The sequence below is a fragment of the Hesperophylax consimilis genome, chromosome 23, assembly GCF_061612785.1.
Source record: "Hesperophylax consimilis isolate HC1 chromosome 23, BYU_Hcon_1.0, whole genome shotgun sequence".
Classification (NCBI taxonomy): Eukaryota; Metazoa; Arthropoda; class Insecta; order Trichoptera; family Limnephilidae; genus Hesperophylax; species Hesperophylax consimilis.
In genome coordinates, this window is record NC_142858.1 from 2,496,411 (window position 1) to 2,519,469 (window position 23,059).

Below are 23,059 nucleotides of genomic sequence, written 5' to 3' on the forward strand. Positions count from 1 at the left end.
CAGGTGGGTAGATATTACCATTTATGTATACCGTATTATATATAGACAAGCATATAGTTGTAAGAAATAAATAAAGGTAATATTTTCAATTATTTAAAAAAATCTGATGTTTTGTCGAGAAATACACTCAATTTTCTTTTCTTTCTCATTTTCTTGAAAAGGTTAATTTTCCAATGGGAGTCTCAACTTTTTATTTGCTTTGCTGGAAAGTTTCTACAAATTCAAATATACTCCATATTTTTAACTTAATATTCAAATTATTTTAATAAAAAAACAACGTGTTTCTTAAAATATAAACCAATCAAATCCGTGATAAATCTGAATAACTTAACCACTACATATTTTCCGAACACAATGCTTTTAGTAATAAGCAGGTAATCACTAACGAGAGGTAAATTAATACCTTCGTGCAAAAACCTAATTATCTGCCAAAATGGTGCGTTAGAACTTACAAACCAATTGTCAGTGACCACATGCAGAATAATGAAACTAAACCAGTAACAATGGATCTTCTATAACAAAGTTAGAAAAAACAGAGTACTACAAAGATCTTGGGCCCAAAGAAGGTGTTGCAATAGAATTGTGAAGATGCATGAACTACAAATGATCATTCAGCCCCTTGTAAACCATTGAGAATTAGTTGACTACCATAACATATATTGATCACCTAAGCTGAGCATCTAAGGATATAAAACTAAAGACTTCTGGGTATTTATTCTCCAATCCAGGCCGCTCGTAATCGCCGTCGAAAGTACATACATTGGTGTACATGCTTATTCTTGCGTCTCTTCGAATGTACATAATTGCATACGCCAAACGTCAAAAGTCATTCCACTCGAACAACGAGTAGGTCAAACCACTCGTTGTTCGAGTGGAATGACTTCGTCGAGAATCGATGCCCTGGTATGAAGCATTCACTTCATATAGACCAAGGCAGAACTTCTTGGATTTTGGACAAATTTCTAGCCAATCTAGAGAAGCTGGGAAACAAAGTTTGAATAGAAAGCATAAAATCATAGAGTGACAATATTGAAGGCAAAAACTCTACTTGGGCAACAAAAAAGTAAATTTATTAAAATTTACAAAAAGAATTCAAGATCAATTCAATTCAAGAATCCATTGGATGAGTGAAAAGGATTTCACTTCCCGAAAACAGTCAATCGTCGAAATTGGTCTTTTTCAATTGATTCATTGTATTTTTATTTTCAACCTCGTCATTTTTATTTATATTGTTAGCATAATCTATTATGTATTTAAAACTTTTTGTCTTGCCAGATATAATTAGTATCCAAGGGTCACTTGATTTTATTTCTAATTGACTTATAACTTACTAAGTTGGCTTATTGAAATTAGTATTAATATAATGATTTTTTCATGTCTTAAATTCAAATAAAAATATTTTTTGCGTAAAACTTACGATTGAAATCTTTCAAAAAAAAATTACTTGACTTAAAAAACAGCCAGACTATCAATCATTAATGTCAATGTCTCGATCATACAACAATACTGCTAAAACACATGCATGTATAGTTATTTTCGTAAATAATATAACTTGTTTCATGAGATATCTCCACGATTTCTGTACCTAAAAAAAAAACCAAAAAAAATATTGTTTGTTCATTTTTGATGGTTAGATATTTTATATTATATACCTAATTTAAACATATTTTTAAAATTAATATGTTTTGTAATTTTAAGCTTTGTATAAAAAAATAATGATATTGTTTTGATAGTGAACGTGCAAATGTGATTGCTGCAGACAGATAGGGACATTTATATTTTAATGTAAATTTATTTTATATTATGCAAGAATGTACTTTAAATGTGCTGTTTGTATCTCGATAAAAAAATAAAATTACTAAACTTAAGAAAGAGGTAGGTTTTAGAAAATAATTAATAATGACTTATTATTTTTTTGACAAGTTGTCAGCAAACTTCCACCACCTATCTTTCCATTAGCGTTAAGTTAATGATAGAAGTGTGAAAAAATAAGTGATTTAATTATTTATTTACAGTAATATGTTGAGAGGGTGGGGGGAGAGACATAGTATTAGAGCAAAGGGACTAAGGACGGGGTAGAATTAAATAGGTAGATTTAGTGATCTTTTTGAATTCTCTTTGTGTGATGATTTTTTCTTCTATGTATCTTGTAGTCGAATTAAAAATTTCAACGCAACGATTGTCTTTTGTCGCGGCTTTGAATTTGAAGGATCGAAATTATTTTGGTGCGAAGGCCTATAAAATTCGTAATATTTTTAAATACAAGGAAGTATTTAAATAAGCATTATAGTGAGGAAGCTTTACGTTATGATTAACATTAAACATGATTTATCCACAATATCGTCAATCCATACCAAAAAATGATTGAATAATTTAAAAGGTGGATAATCCTCCGTCAAACTTCTAGCCGACATAAGTCTTGGCGCGGAAAGATGCCAAGGCTAAGAAAGCTCGACGGCCGTTGGCGGCGGCGGCGATAGGCGTTCCTGGCGAGGCGCCGCCCAGCGTCGCGGCGCACCCCGCTGCGCCGGCCCGCCGCAGTCCATAGCGAGCCGCCGTCCCGACGCCCGTCCTCGCTCCTCGCTCTCTACCTTCCCGACCTTACTACTTGCTACGACGGTGAAAGTTTATTTTACGAGTTTTGTGTTTTGTGTGACATTCACGTAAGTCTCTTATTTTTTGTATATTTTGACTATTTACCCTTTTCACTGATTTTGTATTCAAATTTGTGTTTAAAAGAGATTAAAACATTTAAATTACTCAATTTATTCATAATTTAAAAAAGCAAGCCTTTATTAATAGCCCCATTTAAAAAAAAAATTTTTTTGGTCATCCTTTGCAAGACATCATTTTAATGTATTTTTTACATGTTATAAATATCTACTTTTGATTTTAAAAAAATCAATGTTTCTTTAATCATTAGCTTGAGTGTGACAATATCATTTTTATGGAATTTTTAATGTGTTCGAAGCTTAAGGGCTTGCTTTTTTTCACACTCAAGCTAATGATTGCAGAAACATTGATTTTTTCTGCAATCATTAGCTTGAGTGTGAAAATACCATTTATAGGGATTTATTTTAATACTTTCATATTGTAGATTTTACTAAGGTAAATTGTTAGATAAAGTATCGTATAATTTTTCAGACGAGCCCATATCCATTTGAAATGTTTTTCTCGACACGAAAACACCTTCGGCGGTCTAATGGCCACTAATCAAAAGGTTCCAGAAAAATCAAAGGTGAATTTTTTAAAATCTTACATCTACGCGACTCTGCGATTTTCAAAGCGTTTTTCTATTTTTGCGACCGTTAAAAAACATTTTTCTTTCATTATTTTTATGTACCATAATAATTAATAATTTTTGCATTTTGAAAGTTTTCTAAAATAATAATAATAATGTATCAGATATTGAAACTTAACATTATTTTATTTTGATACCAGGATTAACATGAAATATTTTTGGGGTTTAAAACCCCATTGCAATATTTAATAATTGAAAATAAGAAAAATAAAAAAGGTAACCGTCGAAACTCGAAAGTTTTCCACACATATTTTTATCAGTTTTAACACTTATCAGTTTTTTTTGTTTCCTGTAATTTCCTGTAATGTAATTTTTCGTTAATCGAATCATATTACTTTGTTATTTTTTTTACAAAAAACGTTTTATCCTGCATACAAAGTTATCTTGTAGGTACTATTGATAAATAGACATCTTCAAAACGCGTGAAAAAAATTATTAAATTTTATCGTGTTAATAATTAATATTAATAAAAATTATTAATTTATGAAAATTCTGAATAGTGGATTGTGATTATGTCAATATTTTATGTATTTGTCTATTTGTACATTCACTCAGTCCATTTTAACAAAATTTCAATCCGTATAGTGATTTTGTTCATTTGGGCAATATTTTTTTTTCCATTCGACATATTAATTTTGTCCACTTGAAAAATGTTTTTATTTGGACAACATTTCGTCCACTTGGACAATATTTCGTCCACTTAAATTTCTCTCTATTTAGACAATATTTTGTCTGTTAAAAATACTAACACCTGGCGAAATATGATGGACATGATGAAACATACAAAGCGTAATAAGATAAGATTAAACCGGGTTAAATACATATTTTAAGACACAATTTAAACACGATAAAAATACTTTAAAAAATGTTAATATTGAAATATAAAACATGATAAAAACACACGTAAATGTTTAAAAACATGGTAGACATTTGTAGAACATGGTAAAAGCTGGTAAAATACTGTTAATCATGGTAAAATATCGTTAAAAATGAGAAAATAGTTGGTAAAAACCCTAAAGCACGTTTAAACTCGTAAAATAATCGTGCCGAGTGTTAAAATAAAATTCTTTAGAATTATGAATTTTAAGCAATTATAAATAGATAGATCTGATTGGGTCCAGTCGAGCTTGGTCAGATTGAGCAGCGGAGGCAAATATAATAGAATACATACAATTTCTTTGGGCGGAGGTGTCAATTATTACACATTAAGTTTATAACATAAATCTTGAAAGATTATTGCTAGAAACGATGAGAAAAAGTAATTACCAAACCTTAAAAAGGTTGGTAATCCCGTGCTTTTATGTTTTCACTTAGAACTTGAATTGTTCTAATCTCTTCCCTCAAATTACTTTTTTTAAATTTGAAGTACGTAAATTCTTTTCACTCCAAAATATTATTATATAAACACTTAATTTTACCTATGTAATTCTTCCCTTTTTCACCACTCCACGTCTGACGTAATAAATTCATTTTTGATAATAATCAGAATCCGTAGTTTTTACGGATCATGTCGCTTTTTAAATATAAATTTGTTAATTACCCTTAGGTAACAGAGCAATAAGATTTTCAACCATCAACATTTTTTTTCATTCCTTTCTCTATTAACTTTCGCCGAATTGAATTCCTATATCGGTGCGTACATCGTAGATAGTCACTATCATCGACACATCCCTGTTTAATCAATAAATTTTAAAACTTTATATAAAATTCATCGACCACCTACCTCCCTGCAGTATCGGCGGTCAAGCATGAAAATTCATCATTAGGTTCAAATTTAAACAAAGGTTCTGCTACTTTAATATTAATTATAATATAAAGTACGCAGTGGATTACGTCGTGTTTTCGAACGCCCAGTAAATTGGGGGAGATCTTACAAACCAGTCGGCATACTTAGTAGGAACCTAAAAGATATTTAATTTAACTTCAACTCATTTTTTTTCCTTTCTTCTTCTGCATTTTTATTACGTGACCAAGCAACTTAAATTATTGCTGCTTTTTATTCTTAGATTGTCTAATAACACGCGGTAATACGCATACTTGCGTGTACCTCAAAATTCTCATCTTAAATGAATAAAATAAATAAAAAGAGATTGACAAGTGGACTCTCGAAATAGTCGAATGGAGCGCAAAAGTGGTTTTTATGTATTTTGAGAATAATTTTATTACATTGAAAAAAAAATAATCAAGGGAAACTGTCATACATAATCTTGCAGTGTAATTTTCTGGTCAAGAATAAATTGTTTGGTAGTTTACATTATTAGTTTTTACGTTTAATCAACAACTTTATTTTAATTCTACTCTAGCAATACTATAGTTTTTCCAAAGCGTATTTATGGTATTCACAATTTAAACTAATTTATAGTAAAGATTAATCCAAATTAGTGATTTCACGGATAGCTTCGTACAAATCGGATCGTTGAGCTTCGGTTACGATTAAAATGAAATTTACTTTAGAAAGGTAAGTATTATTATTATTACTTTAAAAAACGTATTTAACTCGAAAATGAACCTACCGAAGCAAAACCTTTTAGGCGGTAAAATCAGAATCATTATTGAAACTTATACACTTATAAAGCGAGTCGGGCGATCATTCTAAACGATGGCAGAATTAAGAAAAGTAACAACCAATATGAAATTCCGTTATTTTATTCCACAGAAGAATATTTTTATTCTTTACAAACAAATCAATATTCTTACGTGAAAACCACATATATTTTCAATTCTATTTGAATTTAACTTTTTTTTTCGGTAATTAATGAATGCAAATTTTGGAAGCGGAAATTAACCAACTTCCTGATATCCGATTGAGCTGAAACTGTGGCAATCACGTACGCACACGCCGACTTTTACGAAATTCTCTGAAATAGGTTGTCATTTCACGGGTAATAATAATAGTAATATTTGAATGATTTGTATAGCGCCGTTTTTGTGCAAAATCACCTCACAGATATAAAAAAAAAACTTTATTAAATATACAATAATTTCTACAAATGTAAATAAATTATTATTCTTATTTATTTATATTTTATACAGGCAGATAATATACAGTACTTACCCGGTAGGTCATTTGAGATTAACACTGTTTATTGTTAACGAGAGAAATTTAGATACAGTTCATAATTGGACTTTCTGGTGTTTCTTTGAATAATATGTATTTACGTTCTTTAATGAGCGTGTTTAGGAAAGGAAAATAAATTTTATGCTGAGATACTACAGTACAAGGTTTTGATCAGAATTCATATTACTAAACGTGATTCGTCCCTTGAAATGTAAATTCAATAAGAAAATAGTGATTAGGATGTATTATAGCAGTACAAGAATGCTACTCTCAGGAAGGTATTTCTAATTTAAAAGTATGAGAGGTTAAAGAGGTAACTTTTTAGTTTTAATACAATATAAATATAAGTCCTGCCCAATCGGCATTTAGCGACGTTGATAGAGTTTTTGACTCCAGTTTCTGTGTAGAAAGGTTCAATCTTCAGTCAAACTTATTTTTTTAAGTTTTAAAAGATATTTTCAAATAGAAAAATTACAGTAAAAAACTATTATTTGGGTTGATTTTTTACTTATTGTAGTTGTACCTTCCGAAATTAGTGCAATTTACCCCCGGATACCTTGTGTAGATGTATATTTATGTAAGTGCTGTGGAAAGTAAAGTGAAACATTGGTTATTTATTAAACTGTATTGGTCTTTGCTTATAAACTTGTTTTACATTTTACGCAACTGACAAAAAACGGTTTACCATGCATACATTGTGGTTTATATATTGTAGGCCCTATAAATTTAATCATTGATTGACCCATCCAGACGTAGTGTGATCAATTCCTTAGCTGGCTAATTTTTTCATCAAAACACAATCAATATATTCCGCTTACTGTGGTGGTAGTAGGAGATTTTCAAATATTGTCAGGATATTCGTAACCCGGGATTGTTTGTCTTTCTTTAAAAAAATAATAATTATATTAATAACCATTCCCAAACAAAAAATGTCGAACAGAAAAAATCTTAGAACTGAAACAATTGAAACAGGCCCCTTTCTTCGATAATAACGTATTAAAATTTGATGTTTTTCTCAATACGTTATTTTATTTCACTAAAAAATACACAAATTAAATCTACAGTAATTTCAAACATATTAAAATAAAGTTACACAAATTAAAAAAATAAAACATTTCTCGTAATTTTTTTAAAAATTAAATAGTAATATAAGCAAAATGAAAACATCAAACATATTGTAATCAATTAAAATTTTATAAAGGGACAAGGATCTATTATCACTACAAAGAAAATGTTAATTTAAATCCAACAAAAAGTGTAATTTCATGGAGAATCCTATTATTTATTTTTACCGAATTATCGAAAAACTTTGAAATACACCCCTGTTTATTGGAGAATTATCGCAGCCAGATTGTTCGTGATCCGATAATCCTACTCCGTCGCAAATAGTAGGTGCGCGTCCTCCTTCGTCGTAACGTAGTGGTGTAGCCCGGTGGCTAAGGCGCGGCGTAGACGCGTAGCAGGTGCCTAATCTAGGAGAATGGATTACCGAGGGAATTGTCTTGTAATAAGTGAAAAAACCTAGTTAAACTCTTGGTTGGGGGAGGTGTGTTGTGGGAGGTGGATAAAAACCACAGTTGTTATCAAATTATTATTACTGGATCTATCATGCAAGGTGGAAAAATATATGAAGAAAAAAAAATTTGGTGACACTGTTTTTGAATCACAGGCACAAAATCTCCACTAACATAGTAGCTAAGTAACCATCACGACGGACCACCAAATAATTCGGTGTTGGCACACTCTCCTTGCCTCATTCACGTTCATACATCGTTTCATACATACTCTTCTATTATTCTGACTCTTGACATGGCCCGATATCGAAAGAAGGGTAAATGCAGGTAATTCCGTTAATGGAGGACTAAACGCCGTAGGCGCTAACAAAAAATTGTCCAAAGAAGCGAAGTTAGCAGTCCACAACGGAGTGCTGGTACCTACCTTGATGTATGGAAGTGAGGCATGGAACTGGCAAAGAAAGGATGAAAGTAGATTAAATGCTGTTGAAATGAGATCCCTGAGGCGTATGTGTGGTAAAACCATGTTTGATCGTGTGAGGAATGTGGAGATCCGCAAAGAGTGCAAGGCTGATGTAAGCGTAATGAGTAAGATTAAGAAAGGGACGCTTAGATGGTTTGGGCATGTAGAGCGAATGAGCGAAGATAGGAGTGTAAGGAGGATATATGATGCAAATGTGAATGGTAGCAGAAGTCGGGGACGCCCGAGGAAGACATGGCACGATCAAGTGAATCAGATACTCGAGTCGGGCCATGTCAAGAGTCAGAATAATAGAAGAGTATGTATGAGACGATGTATGAATGTGAATGAGGCAAGGAGTGTGTGCCAAGACCGAGTTGTTTGGCGGTCCGTCCTCTCTGCCTACCCCTGCGGGGAAACGGCGTGATGGTTAGTTAGTTAGTTAGTTAGACATGGCCCGATTCAAGTATCTGATTCAATTGATCGAGACATGTCTTCCTCGGGCGTCCCAGACCTTTGCTACCATTCTCCTTACACTTCTTTCTTCGCTCATCGCTCTCGTGATGTCAAAATATTATTTCTTCATCTACTAGCAATAGTTTGGGATATACGTGAATTCTCTATGTTTACTGGTTAGTTTATTTGTGTGTTATGTCCGTGTCTGTGTTTCTTCTAAATAAATAGAAAATAACCATGTGAAAATAATTTGATTCTGTTTAATTTATTACATAGCTAAAATTAAGCTTATTCATAAGAGTTTATCGATAGAAATTGCTTTTTGGACTTGACTTTTTAATGGGTATTTAAATTTTCTTTGCCTTTATTCAGTTAATATTTAAGGCACCAAAACAAATGATCCAAATACCATTATGCTACACTACTGATGAAGTCTTAAGCCTTAAACACCAAAACAAATGATCCAAATACCATTATGCTACACTACTGACGAAATCTTAAGCCTTCAGCACCAAAACAAATGATCCATTATGCTAAACTACTGATGAAGTTTTAAGCCTTAAACACCAAAACAAATTATCCAAATACCATTATGCTACACTACTGATGAAGTCTTAAGCCTTAAACACCGAAACAAATGATCCAAATACCATTATGCTACACTACTGATGAAGTCTTAAGACTTAAACACCAAAACAAATGATCCAAATACCATTATGCTACAGTACTGACGAATTCTTAAGCGTTAGTGGAAACTGTTTTTTTTCTTCTTCTTTTGATGGCCTAACCTGTCGAAGTGTGCTGCAATCAAGAGAATTTACGCTGTAAAGCTTCACTCTTACTAATCATGAAAATATGACGTTATAAAAACAATAAGATTTTGAAGTTTTCTCTCAGCGAGATCCTCTGAATGACAAAAAGGAATAAAAATTAACAGACATTGAAAAATACTGATTAAAAGAAATGATTTTGTTATGATATTTAATCAGTATTTCTTTCACGAATTATGATGATTCGGAGCTACAAATTTATTGTTAAAAAAAATTATAAGTTTGTTGAAATTTGTTAAAATAAGTTTGTTTTATACTCTACAAAACAAATCTTAGATGAAAGTAACCTTGTGGAAAATTTGGTACATTTTTTAGAGTGAAAACATGGATTAGGAAAATTTATTCTACATAGCTTCTCTACCGATCACTCATCCCCCTTATCCGATGACAAACATATATTTTTATGTAAATAAAAGAATTCCATGTATCCTGCGGTGTTGAAACAAATGGAGGGCGCCCCCACTCTATTTGCTCTCCCCCGGGAGCCACTGAGCCCGCCACCTGCGGCACCCATCAACACCTACTCACCTCCTCACTGGCCCTTCAAGTATGGCCCTTCTAGGGCCGTGTAATACCGACGGCTTACAACAACTTTAACTTGTTTTCAAAGCTATTATTAAAAAAAATGTGATATGAAAACGCTTTTTCATTATTAATGAGCAGAGATGTGCAAAATGGGTACCCAAAACCATTTGAAATGCAAAATGGAAATGGGTCAAAACTTTTCCATTTGAAAATGCGAAATGCAAAATGGTTTTTAGAAAAGCATTTCAAATGCAAAATGCAAAATACCTATTTTCAAAATGCATTGAAAATGCAAAATGGTTTCTCAGCAACTCAACAATCTCAACAATCAAAATAACTCAACAATCTCAACAATCAAAATAATTATAGAATTTTTAAACAATTTTGTCATTTAATAATGGACATCAATGTAGAACAAACATATTACATGATGGTAAATCCAAAAACACCACGACTACAGATTATAAAACCACAAAAAAATTGCGCGGGAATAATGTTGCCAACGTAAAAACATAGAAACTGCTATCTAACATTCAATATTACAGCGTCATGGCCCCATGTTCAGTATTTTTTGTAATGATATCACTCAATTGCCAGGGCTCCTACCAGGGAGCAACTTGACAAATGTAAATTATCTCTCATAGCGAGGTTGAGGACCGACTGATATTTGGGGCTTATGAAAAAAAGATGAGTGGTAATAGTAGGAAGTATATTGCATAAAAGCATTTAAAATATAAAATGCATTGAGAAAAGCATTTAAAATGCAAAATGGAAAATACCCATTTTGCATTTCCATTTGAAATGGATTTATTTGAAATAAAGCACATCTCTGTTAATGAGTAGGTAGGTACCGTATTTTAAAATATCTTTTTAAGATTATATTTCTTGTTATCAAATCGGTGTATACCGAAAATGAAAAGCAAAAGTTTTCATTAGTTAACAGTTGTGTACATAGAATAATTTGTAATTGAAGAAGTAATAAAAACTTTATTGTGTAAAAAAAAAAAACGAAAAAAGGCACTTTTAATGAATAAGTATGTTGTCGGTGATTCACACGTTTTAAATTTTCTTCATATGGATCCTCTTAAACCATATAGAACTAAGTAAAAAAAACTTACATTCGAGAAAACTATGGTTTTGCGTAATGATATAATCTACTGTGAGTCGTCAATGTATTACTACTTTCCAAGACAATAAACAATGTCAGATATAAAATCGACTTAATTACTTCAAGAAAACATTTATAACAAAAATTATATAAGCTTTGAAAAATACAACATTTAAAAATAATCATAAATTTATCTTGTACTCTTTAAAATGGTAACTAAATAAAGTAATAATATTTTTAGCTCGCTACACCCAACAAAAGTGGTTACCACGTCAAGTACAATCAATGATTGTTTAATGTAGAAAAACATAACAAGGTTTGTTTTTGTGTAGCAAAATAAAAAAAATATTAGGTACTACTTGAATCATGAGCGTTGGCAGGGGGGGAGTCTGCTGCCCCGACCTAGACAAATTGGTTAAAAAAAATATTTAAAGAAAAAAAAATATTTTTAAGTGGCGCCAAAACTACAATTTTTTTTTTTAAATAATAAATGTGACGAGTTTAGTGCCAGTTACAGACGTAACTCGTCGTCTCTCGACCGCCTAGGCTCAAAGGTCCGGGTCTAGAGCTCCAACAGCACGCAAAATGAAATCCTCAGCACGGGAGATCCCAGTGAGGATATCATTATATCTATTTGTCACACAAAAAAAAGATAATAAAACACTTATTATTAAATATTATTATTAAACATCAGGGCGGCGATCCCCGGCCAGATAGGTACCGTTTTTTTTTTTTAGTTTTTTTTTTTAAATTTTTTATATGCACTCCAGACCCCGATGGGAAATATGTTCCTCGAGGCATAATATGTCATTTTTACACATTGAGGACACAGGTCTCGGAAAAAATGCATCGAATTTTCCATATGGCCTCGGCTAGATTCCCAAATGTTACATATTGAGGAAACAGTAGTCGGAAAACATATTTCACGGTTTTGTAAGTGGAAAATGTTGCTTGTGCAATAAAAGCAATCTTATCTAGCAGTGGTTTTGAAGTCACGACGCCTGAGTGGAAATTCGATGCATTTGTCCACTCGGCTACTAGCATGTCAAGCTGACATGTTTTAAATGGTTCCGTTTTAAAAAATTCTAAAATATTTGTTTAAGAAAATACTAAAAATACTAAAAAATCAACTTTTTAACAAAATTTTGGCCGGATATTGTTTATAAAAAAATATATATTAATCAGTGAGAACAGGCCTTCGATTGATAACTTAAAAATATACTTAAGAAGCTTGTGTTAAAATTTGAGACTGATTGGTTGAGCCGTTTCCGAGTAATCTTGGTCACCGACTTTAAAAACACAGTTTTGTGAAAAACGCGTTTAAAGTTTGAAGTAAAAAAAATAAATTACATCGAGTTGTCTATTCCAGGGCCATATAATACACCCTCCGCCCTTTCGGCAGCTTCTGATAACTCGAGTTGGTGTTGTCTGCGGACCATTCTTCCCTCTCGTGTGCTATCATGTGCTCTGCGGTCGGAGACGGCCACGCGCTGTTTATCCTCTCTTTCGGCGTATGAATGCCCTTTGGGCCCAAGTAAAACCTCTATTGCATTCATGTAATATAATAATGAAGTTGTACCTTCATTAAATATGCCAGCAGCTATTTATGCAGCCATTTCTATAGTTTTGGAACCGGCCTGAACTATTTTTGGAGAGATTTTCCATATCAGTTGATTGTATTCGTAGCTCTCGTTGTTGTTTTGGGTGAAACCACCCACACATCTTTCTAACAATTTCTCATTGCTGAGATCTGTATAAATGGGAAGTATAGTCTCAGCAAAATCTTGTGATGATGACGGATGATCATGCTTGAAAGTGGGTAATTCATTGGCAGCTACTGACCATGACTCTGATCCGATGGGGCATTTCTCGTGTTGAGGGCTTTGGCCCTTGAGCAATAATGATAATATGTGGCCCAGATAACATTATGCATTTTTTCGACGGGATCCCGATTTCTCCTAATTGCTAAGCCATAATATACTGTCAACTTGTCGATAATTTTACCACAAAGTTTGCTTTTTCCACCAAAAGTTTTTTTTTTTGTATTTTTTTCATTTTTACTATCAACTGTTTCCACATTTGTATTCACACAATCTCTGTGTCACGTGCCCATTCTCTTCTGTACGTGTCCAATACATTATTTCTTCATAACTTCTTGATCGCCGTCAGGTGCAACTTTTAAAACCCCCGAATACGTTTTGTAGTCACCGTCTCCGCTCTCACACGTCTTTACAAATATGCGTGTAACTTCGAAAATAATAGCCGGATTGACTTGAAATTTTCTGTGTGTGTACTTAAATAAATGTTCATTACGAAAATGAAATGAAAAATATCGTTTTTTTGAAAATTCTAACTGTATATAACCCCTTAAAAATTAATATACATAAATAAGTAATATTTAATTTTTATTTAACCTTTCAAAATGTAAAATAATATTTTAAGTGCTTTCCCGCCAAAAAACGCCCCTGAATTATGAATTAATCACTAATTTCGTCTCCAATTACCGATTATTACGATTTACGTGAAGACTTTCATCATGTCTTACCTGTAAGGAAAACATTATATGTAATAAAATATCTCTGTATGTAACAAATATTTTTTTAAGCTAATACGACTAACAAGTTTCTCTCAACACAAAAACTACCATCAGGGTAAAAAAGTAAATTAAGTTACTTTTTATATGTTTAATTTTGTACTCTAATGATGCTTGTGTTAAGCGGAACTGGTCGGTAGAAATTGTGGTTACTTACAATGTTACTATTCTTTTATTTGCATAATATGTCAAACCACAAAGTGACTGGCTCTCTCTAATATATAAAAAATACTAGTGGGTCCCCTGAGATGATTCGCTATTGCTAATGTCTTTTTCGGGCAACTCTGACTTCTTCCACCATTCTCTACTGTATACCACAATGTTACAATTAAAAAATTACATTACATCGACTTCCATTCGACTCTTTATCTCATTACGGTGTAGAAATATCGTGTTAAATATTTCTCGAGCGTCTCCGACTCTTTCTATCATTTAAACATATTTAAACACTCATGGTATTAATAACAACAAATTTTGCTAATTTCGAATTTTGCGAGCTCTAACATAAGTAGACGGAATTTTAATATATTAAGAAGAAACTAGTTAGAATTTAACTCAACCATTTGGAATGCATTTTAGAATATAAATGGTTGTTCTGCCACGGACCAACGATTTTATAGGGGAGTTAAAATTTGTACTAGTATGTATTTATGGATGAAAATTCTTAAAAAATTAAAATTAAAATTTTCTTGAAAAAATGTGAAACTTACTTTTGACACCACTATTGCTTCCAAAACTATCTTATAATTCAAGCTGGAACCAATCACACACATTCACAACATTTCATTGAAATCGGTTTGGCAGTTTCGGAGATTATCATGTACGAACAAATGATTGAACATGTGATTTTAATATTTATTTAGAAAAATATAATAAATATCTTCACGCTTACGAGTAAGAAAACAAATTTCATGTCTCTCATTTCAATGAACTAAATATGAAATAATTAAGGAACCTCTTTGTGTTTCTTTTACATCGCAGGACCCTAATATTAATATCATTATTATATGTTTCACATGTTTGATTAACTATTGGTTAGTGTTAATGTTTAATGTGTGTGTTTAATATTTTATTCAATAATTCGTTTTCACTTTGCCTTATATAGATTTTCTTTTGTTAAATTTCTAAAATAAAAAAAAATGTTTCAGTCGAATGTTAATTTCTTTTCAGGCGCAACATGTAACATTTTAAAGACATCACTTAAAATAACAAAATTAATAAATCGATAGCGTTAAAATTTCACTACACATTATCTGGGTATCTTCAGTCCATTAATGATGAAATGAAACAATTTGTTCAACTTGCTTACGAAAATGTGAAGTGACATCTATGGAACGAGCTGAAATTCATTTACTGAAAGCGTCGGGAAAATTCCGCGAGATTCCGCTAGCGTAAAACTCGACATAACATGTGAAGTGAGATGCTCAAACTTTATATATACTACTTCCGACTCGATATTGTCATGGAGGTCCGATGCTCTGCAGGAAACCCGCTTGCACAGCGCGGGTGTAAACTGTGCGCCTCTAGTTAAGTTTAGACTTATGGAGTATTCTTCGTATAATGAATAATGATTTGTGTGCAAGCACATTAAATTTGACATATTGATTGACAAGGCACGGTGTCCCTTAAATGCCCAGACAAAAATATACCTACTGCGGAGTAACATAGACCTTCTGTTTTTTTGAAGTTTTTTGGAAACATATTTTTCACTTTTTTAAACATACAGATTTGTCGAAAACATTTATAATCTTATAGAACGTTCAGCTTTATAAAGTTTGTTTTTATTTCCGTTAAATCATTTAATTAAACTTAGTTTTTGGATCTATAACTTCGAAAATATAATGTTTAACACTTTTGAATCAATGACGTTACAAAATTATTTGAACGGCCTTTAGTAGATACTATTTTCAAATATATTGCGCTTTCCTTATTATATCTGCGACCGATGCGATTTTGTTTTAATAATTATGTTAGCAAATAATTATCTTGTATTTCAGAATTTTCTTCTCTATTCTACATTATTTGTATGTATTATTAAACTGAAAATCTTGGATAAATGTCAGATAGCAACATAAAACAAAGGACTTTAATGTTTTCAAACGTGCCTACATGTCAGCGACAACTGAAATTATATTTTATGATTCATTATCAATACCATTGTGATGCGACACGAATGTAATTAGTTCTAGAATGTGAAATAATTGACTGACCGTTATTCAGTTTACAACTAATTATCTTCCGACAGCAGTTAAGGCCGACCACTTAGACAATGGAAGGGTTCCTGCAACACGTGGCGCCGCAGTTCCTACACCCGGCGCTGCAGTCCTTTGGGTGTGGTGCCTTCCGACCCATCGCGGGCGCCTTCCACCCGCTGTATCCGGCCAAGGCGTTTTCAAGACACTTTACGGACCAGTACGCTATATCGCAGGCGGTAAGTAAAAAATATATTATATTATATTATGTAAGGTGTCCGGGTGTAAAGTGTTCTAATTTCGGGAAGTGATTCTACACGATAGTAAAATCAAAATAAATCAGCGGCATTTTTGACAATCCAATGTTTTAAGGTAGTTTTCAGATAAAAAAGTCTATTGAAAGAAAACAATGGTATTACGAATAAGTATAATAATAATGATAATAATTTATCTTTCTTGACAACTCAACGCAGTGGCAGATCAACACACCTCTGAAAAGTGATATAAAGTAATTGATTTCAAGTGACGAATAAAACACTTTTCATAACTTTTATAAGGTGTGTTAATTTGCACTTTGTTGAGTTGTCCGTTAATTCTTTTTTAATTTCTACCATCACCAAGAATATTTTCCCGAAGTTAGTGCAATTAACTCCCTAGCAGTGGCGGCAAGTGACTTTTGGGAGTAATAGAGTGCTTATATTGTTAAAAAATAGCATAGTTAATGCTGTTGTAGCCAAAAAAGTTTTTTTTTTTCTCAAAAATTCGATTTTTTGTATGAAGATTTTCAGGATATCTGCGCAGTTCACTGCCAAACTGAAATTTCCTGAAAATCATCATACAAAAAATTATATTTTCGAAAAATTAAAAAAAAAAACGTTTCAGGCTACAACAACATCAATAATGCCATTTATTTAATATTAGCACACATTTGCGTAGCAAACATGGCAAGACGGGATGACGCTCTTTCACTTCATTCGGTAGTCTATTGACTTGTCGGCTCCTTCCTCCCGGCCTCCAAAACACTGTGCGGTATATTTGCATCGAAAATTGGCAATGGATCTATTCTAAACGATGTTGAATTTTTAATTAATAATAATACTAATAAAATAATGTTTTACTATCAGAAATATAAAGACTTGTTTACTTTCATTTTCACTTCCTACAATAAAAATCTATTTCAATGTTTCACATCTGCTAGGCGTCCAGACGTCTACTTTTTACAAATGAATTACAATTCCGTACTACCATAAAACTGATAAAGAACGAATACATTATTTTTAAAACGGAAAAAGTGATAGTCCACGATTCATTTTTTTACAATAAGCTTGCAACTCAACGAGAACAGTAGAGTCAAAATACTTTATATCCAGAAGATGTAACTGACCACCATGCAAACTGAAGTAGAAGTACATCTAATACAAAATGCTTGCATAAAGTTTATATTATCTTCTGTTTTATTGATTCAATTAAAAAAATCGTTGATTTCGCCTCTCAGATTAGAAAGAGACTTCTCTTTCTTATGTACTATAATAATTTAATTTCCACCCAATGTTACGATAGGACGTTGTTTGATAATATGTTTTTTTATTATTTATTTTTAAATTTGATTCGATTATAACGATTTCGAAGAAATTACTGTCGCCGGTCAGGTAAATTTGATCATCATTTGGGAATTAGATTGATTTGAAAATATCGTTGGCTTTTCGATTAAACTGGCATAGTAAGTAAACTGGCATGCAGAGTGTCAGACCAATCAGTTCGCTTGCTTTATCGCCCTTTATTTATTTAAATAGATAAGTACTTTATGTTTTTTTTTATATTTGGAATAAATGCACGGAAGCATTTTCATGGGTGGGAACGCCCGCATAAGAACGATTCCGCGAGCCTTAAGATATATTCCTTTAAGAGGGGAAATTCTAAATCTCGATATAATTGGGAAACCCTCATCCAATTGATCGTTGCCTCACGTAATTAATGTCAGAATACGAAATGTTTTAAAAAGTATTAGGCTATCTTCGATTTGATAGAATTTACACGACCACATAACGAAATATGGCTTATGCACGGAGAAAATTTACGGATGTGTAAACTATTCGTAATTCTTAAAATAGAAAATAAAACATTTTTTAACTTATTTCCACTTTTTTATTTTACCACTACCGGTTTCATCCTATTATGGACATCTTCAGGCTGGCAATGATGAAGATGTTGATATTGCCAGCCTGAAGATGTCCATAATAGGATGAAACCGGTAGTGGTAAAATAAAAAAGTGGAAATAAGTTAAAAAATGTTTTATTTTCTATTTTAATAATATATAATTCCACCAAGTATAACAGTATAATAAATAAAGTCATATTCGTAATTCATTTAAAATTTTGGTCAAATTATCGCATTCCTATTTAAAAGTCACTGCAATCCTTTAACGAATAAATCGATAGATTTTATAACAAAGTATCGATAAAACGAGAATGTTTTATGAGGACGGCGGAACACGTGTTCATAAACATATTAATATTGTCGCATTTCTTCCTAATATTCATCGGGAAAAGGTTACCTGCATGAACCCGTATTCCGATATATTCTCAATGGACTCCGATCTTTTATCAGGAAATGGAGAGCCATCACGTTTTTAACAGGATTTTAATAAATCATCCATATTAATTTTTCTCTGTGATGGTTACATTTCCTTTCATCATCAAATATCGGATGTAGCATATGATTTTTTAAGTAATATACGCCCCCCAATAATGATAATGAAATATAATGGCGTGTAGCTTTCATTCGTAGGCATTCAGTCGCCTTATGGTGATAAAACGTCATTAAATAGAAATAATCTTGAATCTTTAAATTAAACTCCGAACTTGAACAGCGAATCAAACAATGTAAGAAATCAATAGTGTTCAATCGAGTAACGATTAGTGATCGTGGCCCTCCGAGAAAATCCTCACGCTTAAAGTGTATCATCGTTACCCCGCTTTGCACCACCACCCTAATTACACCCATCCTCCGTTGAATTAATGAACATCAAATGACATTTTTTTATATTTTATTTTTTTGGGAATCATACAATACAATAAATACGTACATACCTACCTACTTCCAAAACTATGCTTGTTAATTTAAAGTACAATCTTAGAAGATTGAATTATTACCAATCTTTGTAATAATTCGACACTGCTAATTGAAAAAATATGTATGAGAAAAATCCAATCAAAATTGAATATTATATTTTTGCATACAATGCACAATTATACGATATAAAATTAAGCACTTTCTGACGGTTCAGAGGATACAGAGCAATATAAACGAACGTACACCTTGCATTTGCCTTCATAATATCACACGTGTTAATTCGTTCGTAAAGCCTGAAATCCCATTTTGAACCAGAATTACCAATAATTTGTAAAGATTCTTAATAAATTAGCAATAGTCATTTTTATCCGTGTCCTACTTATAAAATCCATCATTGATCTAATTTGGATGTCTTTAGTAAATAATGTGATTCTGTACATCTATATAATATTATGATCAATTTTGTTTTGTTTCACACTTGCATTTGAAATTTGAGGTAGGCACGTGACAATTAATGTCGTGCATGGGTATATAAGGAAACGTAATGAGAGATTTCCATCAGTCGCAGCGAGAGGGGTGAGCGGTGCGGTGCGGAGAGTGCTACTCGCCCGGCCAGGCGGGTCCGAGTCTGCAATATGCCTTTTCGGTTTGATTTGCACACCCCCTTTGATTGATGACAAGTTAGTGTGAGGGTCGGCAGAGGCCAGAGGGCGATACACCCGCTCGCGTCGGGTTAGACGTCCAGTAAGAGGGGGGTAGGTAGTTACTCCCAGTGGGTACCCTAAACCGGTGCCTCACAACCTAGGCGCCTCTTGCGTACTTCCCAATGATCCATTAACCTTTCCTTATCTGTGGTGTGCATAAACTACACATTGCTTCTAATAACTTTAATAATTCTAAAAATATAATAAATTCTTGGTTCAGATTTTAGTTATTCCTCCGTTATACATTTATGCACTGAATTAAAAAACAATATTTTACATAGTTTTCAAATTCAATTAAAAATCAGAAATATTTGTTAAAAATCGGTAACAAATACACCAAAACAATCAACCGTGCGACACTGCTACGCGAAGTGTGCGAGGAAATGACACGCTATTGATGTCCCGCTTTAGTTTGCTATGCGGGAACATGAGAAATCCAAACGCCCGCAGTTTTATTTTGATTTAGACCATCGATACCTACGACTGCATAGCTGTGTGTGTGCATCTAGCGCCCATCCAGCGCCTTTTGTGCCTGTCGGTCGCGGGCCGTCTTTAGATATAGACTCATCTGCTGATGGTTTTTTCATGTTTCCAGCAATTAAATCACAATTATTATCACTTTTGGTATAAAATATAGTAATAGTAGTATAACATAAGCGATTAGCTATGAATATTCAAATTTTTCCGATATTAAATCGCTTATTTTGAGATGTGTATTGACTACACAGCACCGTAACGCGTGGATTTTTTTAGCACAGTAAGGGAAAGGTTAAATAAGAAATCAGTTTTTTTATCACTCTTATAGTACTTACATTCCAGTATGTGAATAAAGGTGGATCGTCATATATGTTTACAAATAAGTGAAAATTTAAATACAAAAATAATAATCACCGTTCATGATCGAAATAACTGACCAAAAAGTCCAGTAAGAAAAGCTACGAGTAAAGTTTTAGAATTTAAACAAAAAGCTTTTCACTGTGTTAGGTTAGGTTAGGTAAAAGCTTACAAAGTTCTAATCAATCTGAAATAGATTTAATATCAATGAATGAAAATATTTGAAAGTATATTTAATTTCTATTGCTCATATCTGCACCATTTACGACGATACTAGTTAATAAACTAGCTATAAAAACTAGACATTTTGGGGAATATCATATCTCAGTTTTAGAAGCACTGTCCTAAACCACCCACCCCCAGTTTTCTCCCACCACCTTTATTAGATCACCACGATTTAATTTTCAATCAGTTATTCAATGAAACTTCATATTATAGCAAAAACGGTGGCTAGCCGGACATTTTGTTCGAATATCTGGTTATTAATAAGTCTCCATGAAGTAATAACTTTTTTTTAAATGTACACTTATGTGAAAGGAAATTAGGTTGACAAAAAAACAAAATCATTAAGTTTTTAACTTCCTGTCTAAATGAGATGTAAATTAATGGTACCTATTACATTTTAGGGTTTTTTTAGGTATGTATATTTATAGAAAAAATATGTATTCAGCTAATTTATTAAGAATCTCCTCAAATTATTGTAATTCTGTTAAAAACGGTATTGCAGGCCTATAACGAATAAATTGACAGGTTTCCCGATAAACTTTTAGTAAATTTCGAATACATTATCACGATGTCGAAACACGTGTTCGAACAATGTGAATGTTTTAATAATAAACGAGTTAACACATCAGCAATACTAATTTTTCTTTGTGTACCTAACTTATATACCTGTCTTCACTCGTATAATATGATTTAATTATTGTAGGAAACTCTCCGACCTTCAACTCCATCTCTCCAAATTCCTTATTTCACTCAATGAAGGCGTCATACTGACGAAGTGGTGATAACTGACCACTTTACCAGGGTGGGATTTGGCTTCCTCCACAAACGTTCTTCACTGGCTTTAGTCCCTCATCATTCGCCTCAAGTCCTCAGTCCGTCCCGTCATGCTCTAATTCTCTTCCTCGCAGTATGTCCACTTCTTCCTCGATCTGCCTCTGCAACGCTCCCACTGGGGCAGGGATTAGCAGACCGCGGCTCGCGAACTATATGCAGTTCTTCAGACATCAACTCTATTTTCAACTCCACCTAACCAGTCTTATGAGGTGGAGCAGAAAAAAACGATCTTAAACGAACTAAAAGATCTAGAGCTAAATAAAAGCATCAAAAAGTAGTTCAGCTTATTAGCTCCCTTTTCAAATGTTCTAGCTCTTTATTTTATACAGAATTCACTCACGTGAAATGATAACTGTATTTTGCTTCCTCATTCCCCACCAGGATACTAAAACATTCTGAAGATCCAGTTTTCTCAGAAATTATAAAGCCACCCCCCGTGGATTATATGGCTCACGGACACATTTGTCATCCTGTTTCTTCAACAACTTGGCTATTCTACCTTGAAAGTCTTCCGATTTCTGCACTAGGGCATCAACTTCATAATTTTGAATTAAATCATGCATGACATAAAAATGGACGAAATATTTTTAACACTTAAAAATGTGTACGTTCGAATACTGCATTTACTGTAATGTATTACTAGGTACTTACCTGACTATTCATTCAACTAGTAGCAACCAAGTTTACAGGGAAACTGAATTCCCGAAATGGTTCTCCAAAAAACTGATTGACTTTATTTACGTCAAAAAAATATCGCACAATAGTTTCAAACAAAGTCACCTGGCTATCGATTATATTGCCTTTCAAAAAATAAGGGCAGAATGTAATAAGCTCTTTACTAAATTTTATAACAGTTACATGTGTGTTGTCGAAGGCTCTCTCATAGAGGAATCAAATTTCTTTTGGAAATATGTTAAATCCCAAAAAGAAAGGGGAACTTATATACATAGTACTATGTCATTCGATTGTAAACAATCACAAAATCTACAGGAAACTGTTAATCTGTTTGCTGAGTTTTTTGGTGGTGTATATGTTAGTAAAAGTGTAGACAGTAAGTAATCTTGTTCTAATTTGGTTAAGAACCTTGATATATCTGACTGCACAGTAACTATAGAGGACGTTATATCTAAGCTGAAGAGTCTCGATTCCCGCAAATCCGCAGGACCCGATAAAGTTCCACCTAGATTCCTAGTTAATTGTATGCATTCATTGTCACATCCCATACATAAGTTATTTATGAAGTCACTCTCATCAGGTGTATTTCCTGACCTTTGGAAGTTTAGTCATTTGAAGCCTATTTTCAAAAAAGGAAATGAGAGCGAAGTAACAAATTATAGGCCAATATGCATAAT

The 23,059-nt window shown here is 32.7% G+C and overlaps 1 protein-coding gene and 1 pseudogene across 2 annotated transcripts in view; one reads left to right on the top strand and one right to left on the bottom strand.

Moving 5' to 3' along the window:
• The first annotated feature begins 2,548 nt into the window (after window positions 1-2,548).
• The window catches only part of LOC149412216 (uncharacterized), a 32,579-nt gene continuing 12,068 nt past the window's right edge, over window positions 2,549-23,059 (top strand). For both annotated transcript variants that reach the window (XM_089645869.1, XM_089645870.1), the window contains exons 1-2: window positions 2,549-2,663; window positions 16,094-16,276. In XM_089645869.1, the coding sequence (XP_089501995.1) occupies window positions 16,115-16,276 (162 nt within the window). In that variant the 5' untranslated portion in view covers window positions 2,549-2,663; window positions 16,094-16,114. The remainder of the gene's footprint in view (window positions 2,664-16,093; window positions 16,277-23,059) is intronic.
• LOC149412217 (uncharacterized) lies at window positions 12,599-13,390 on the bottom strand (annotated as a pseudogene).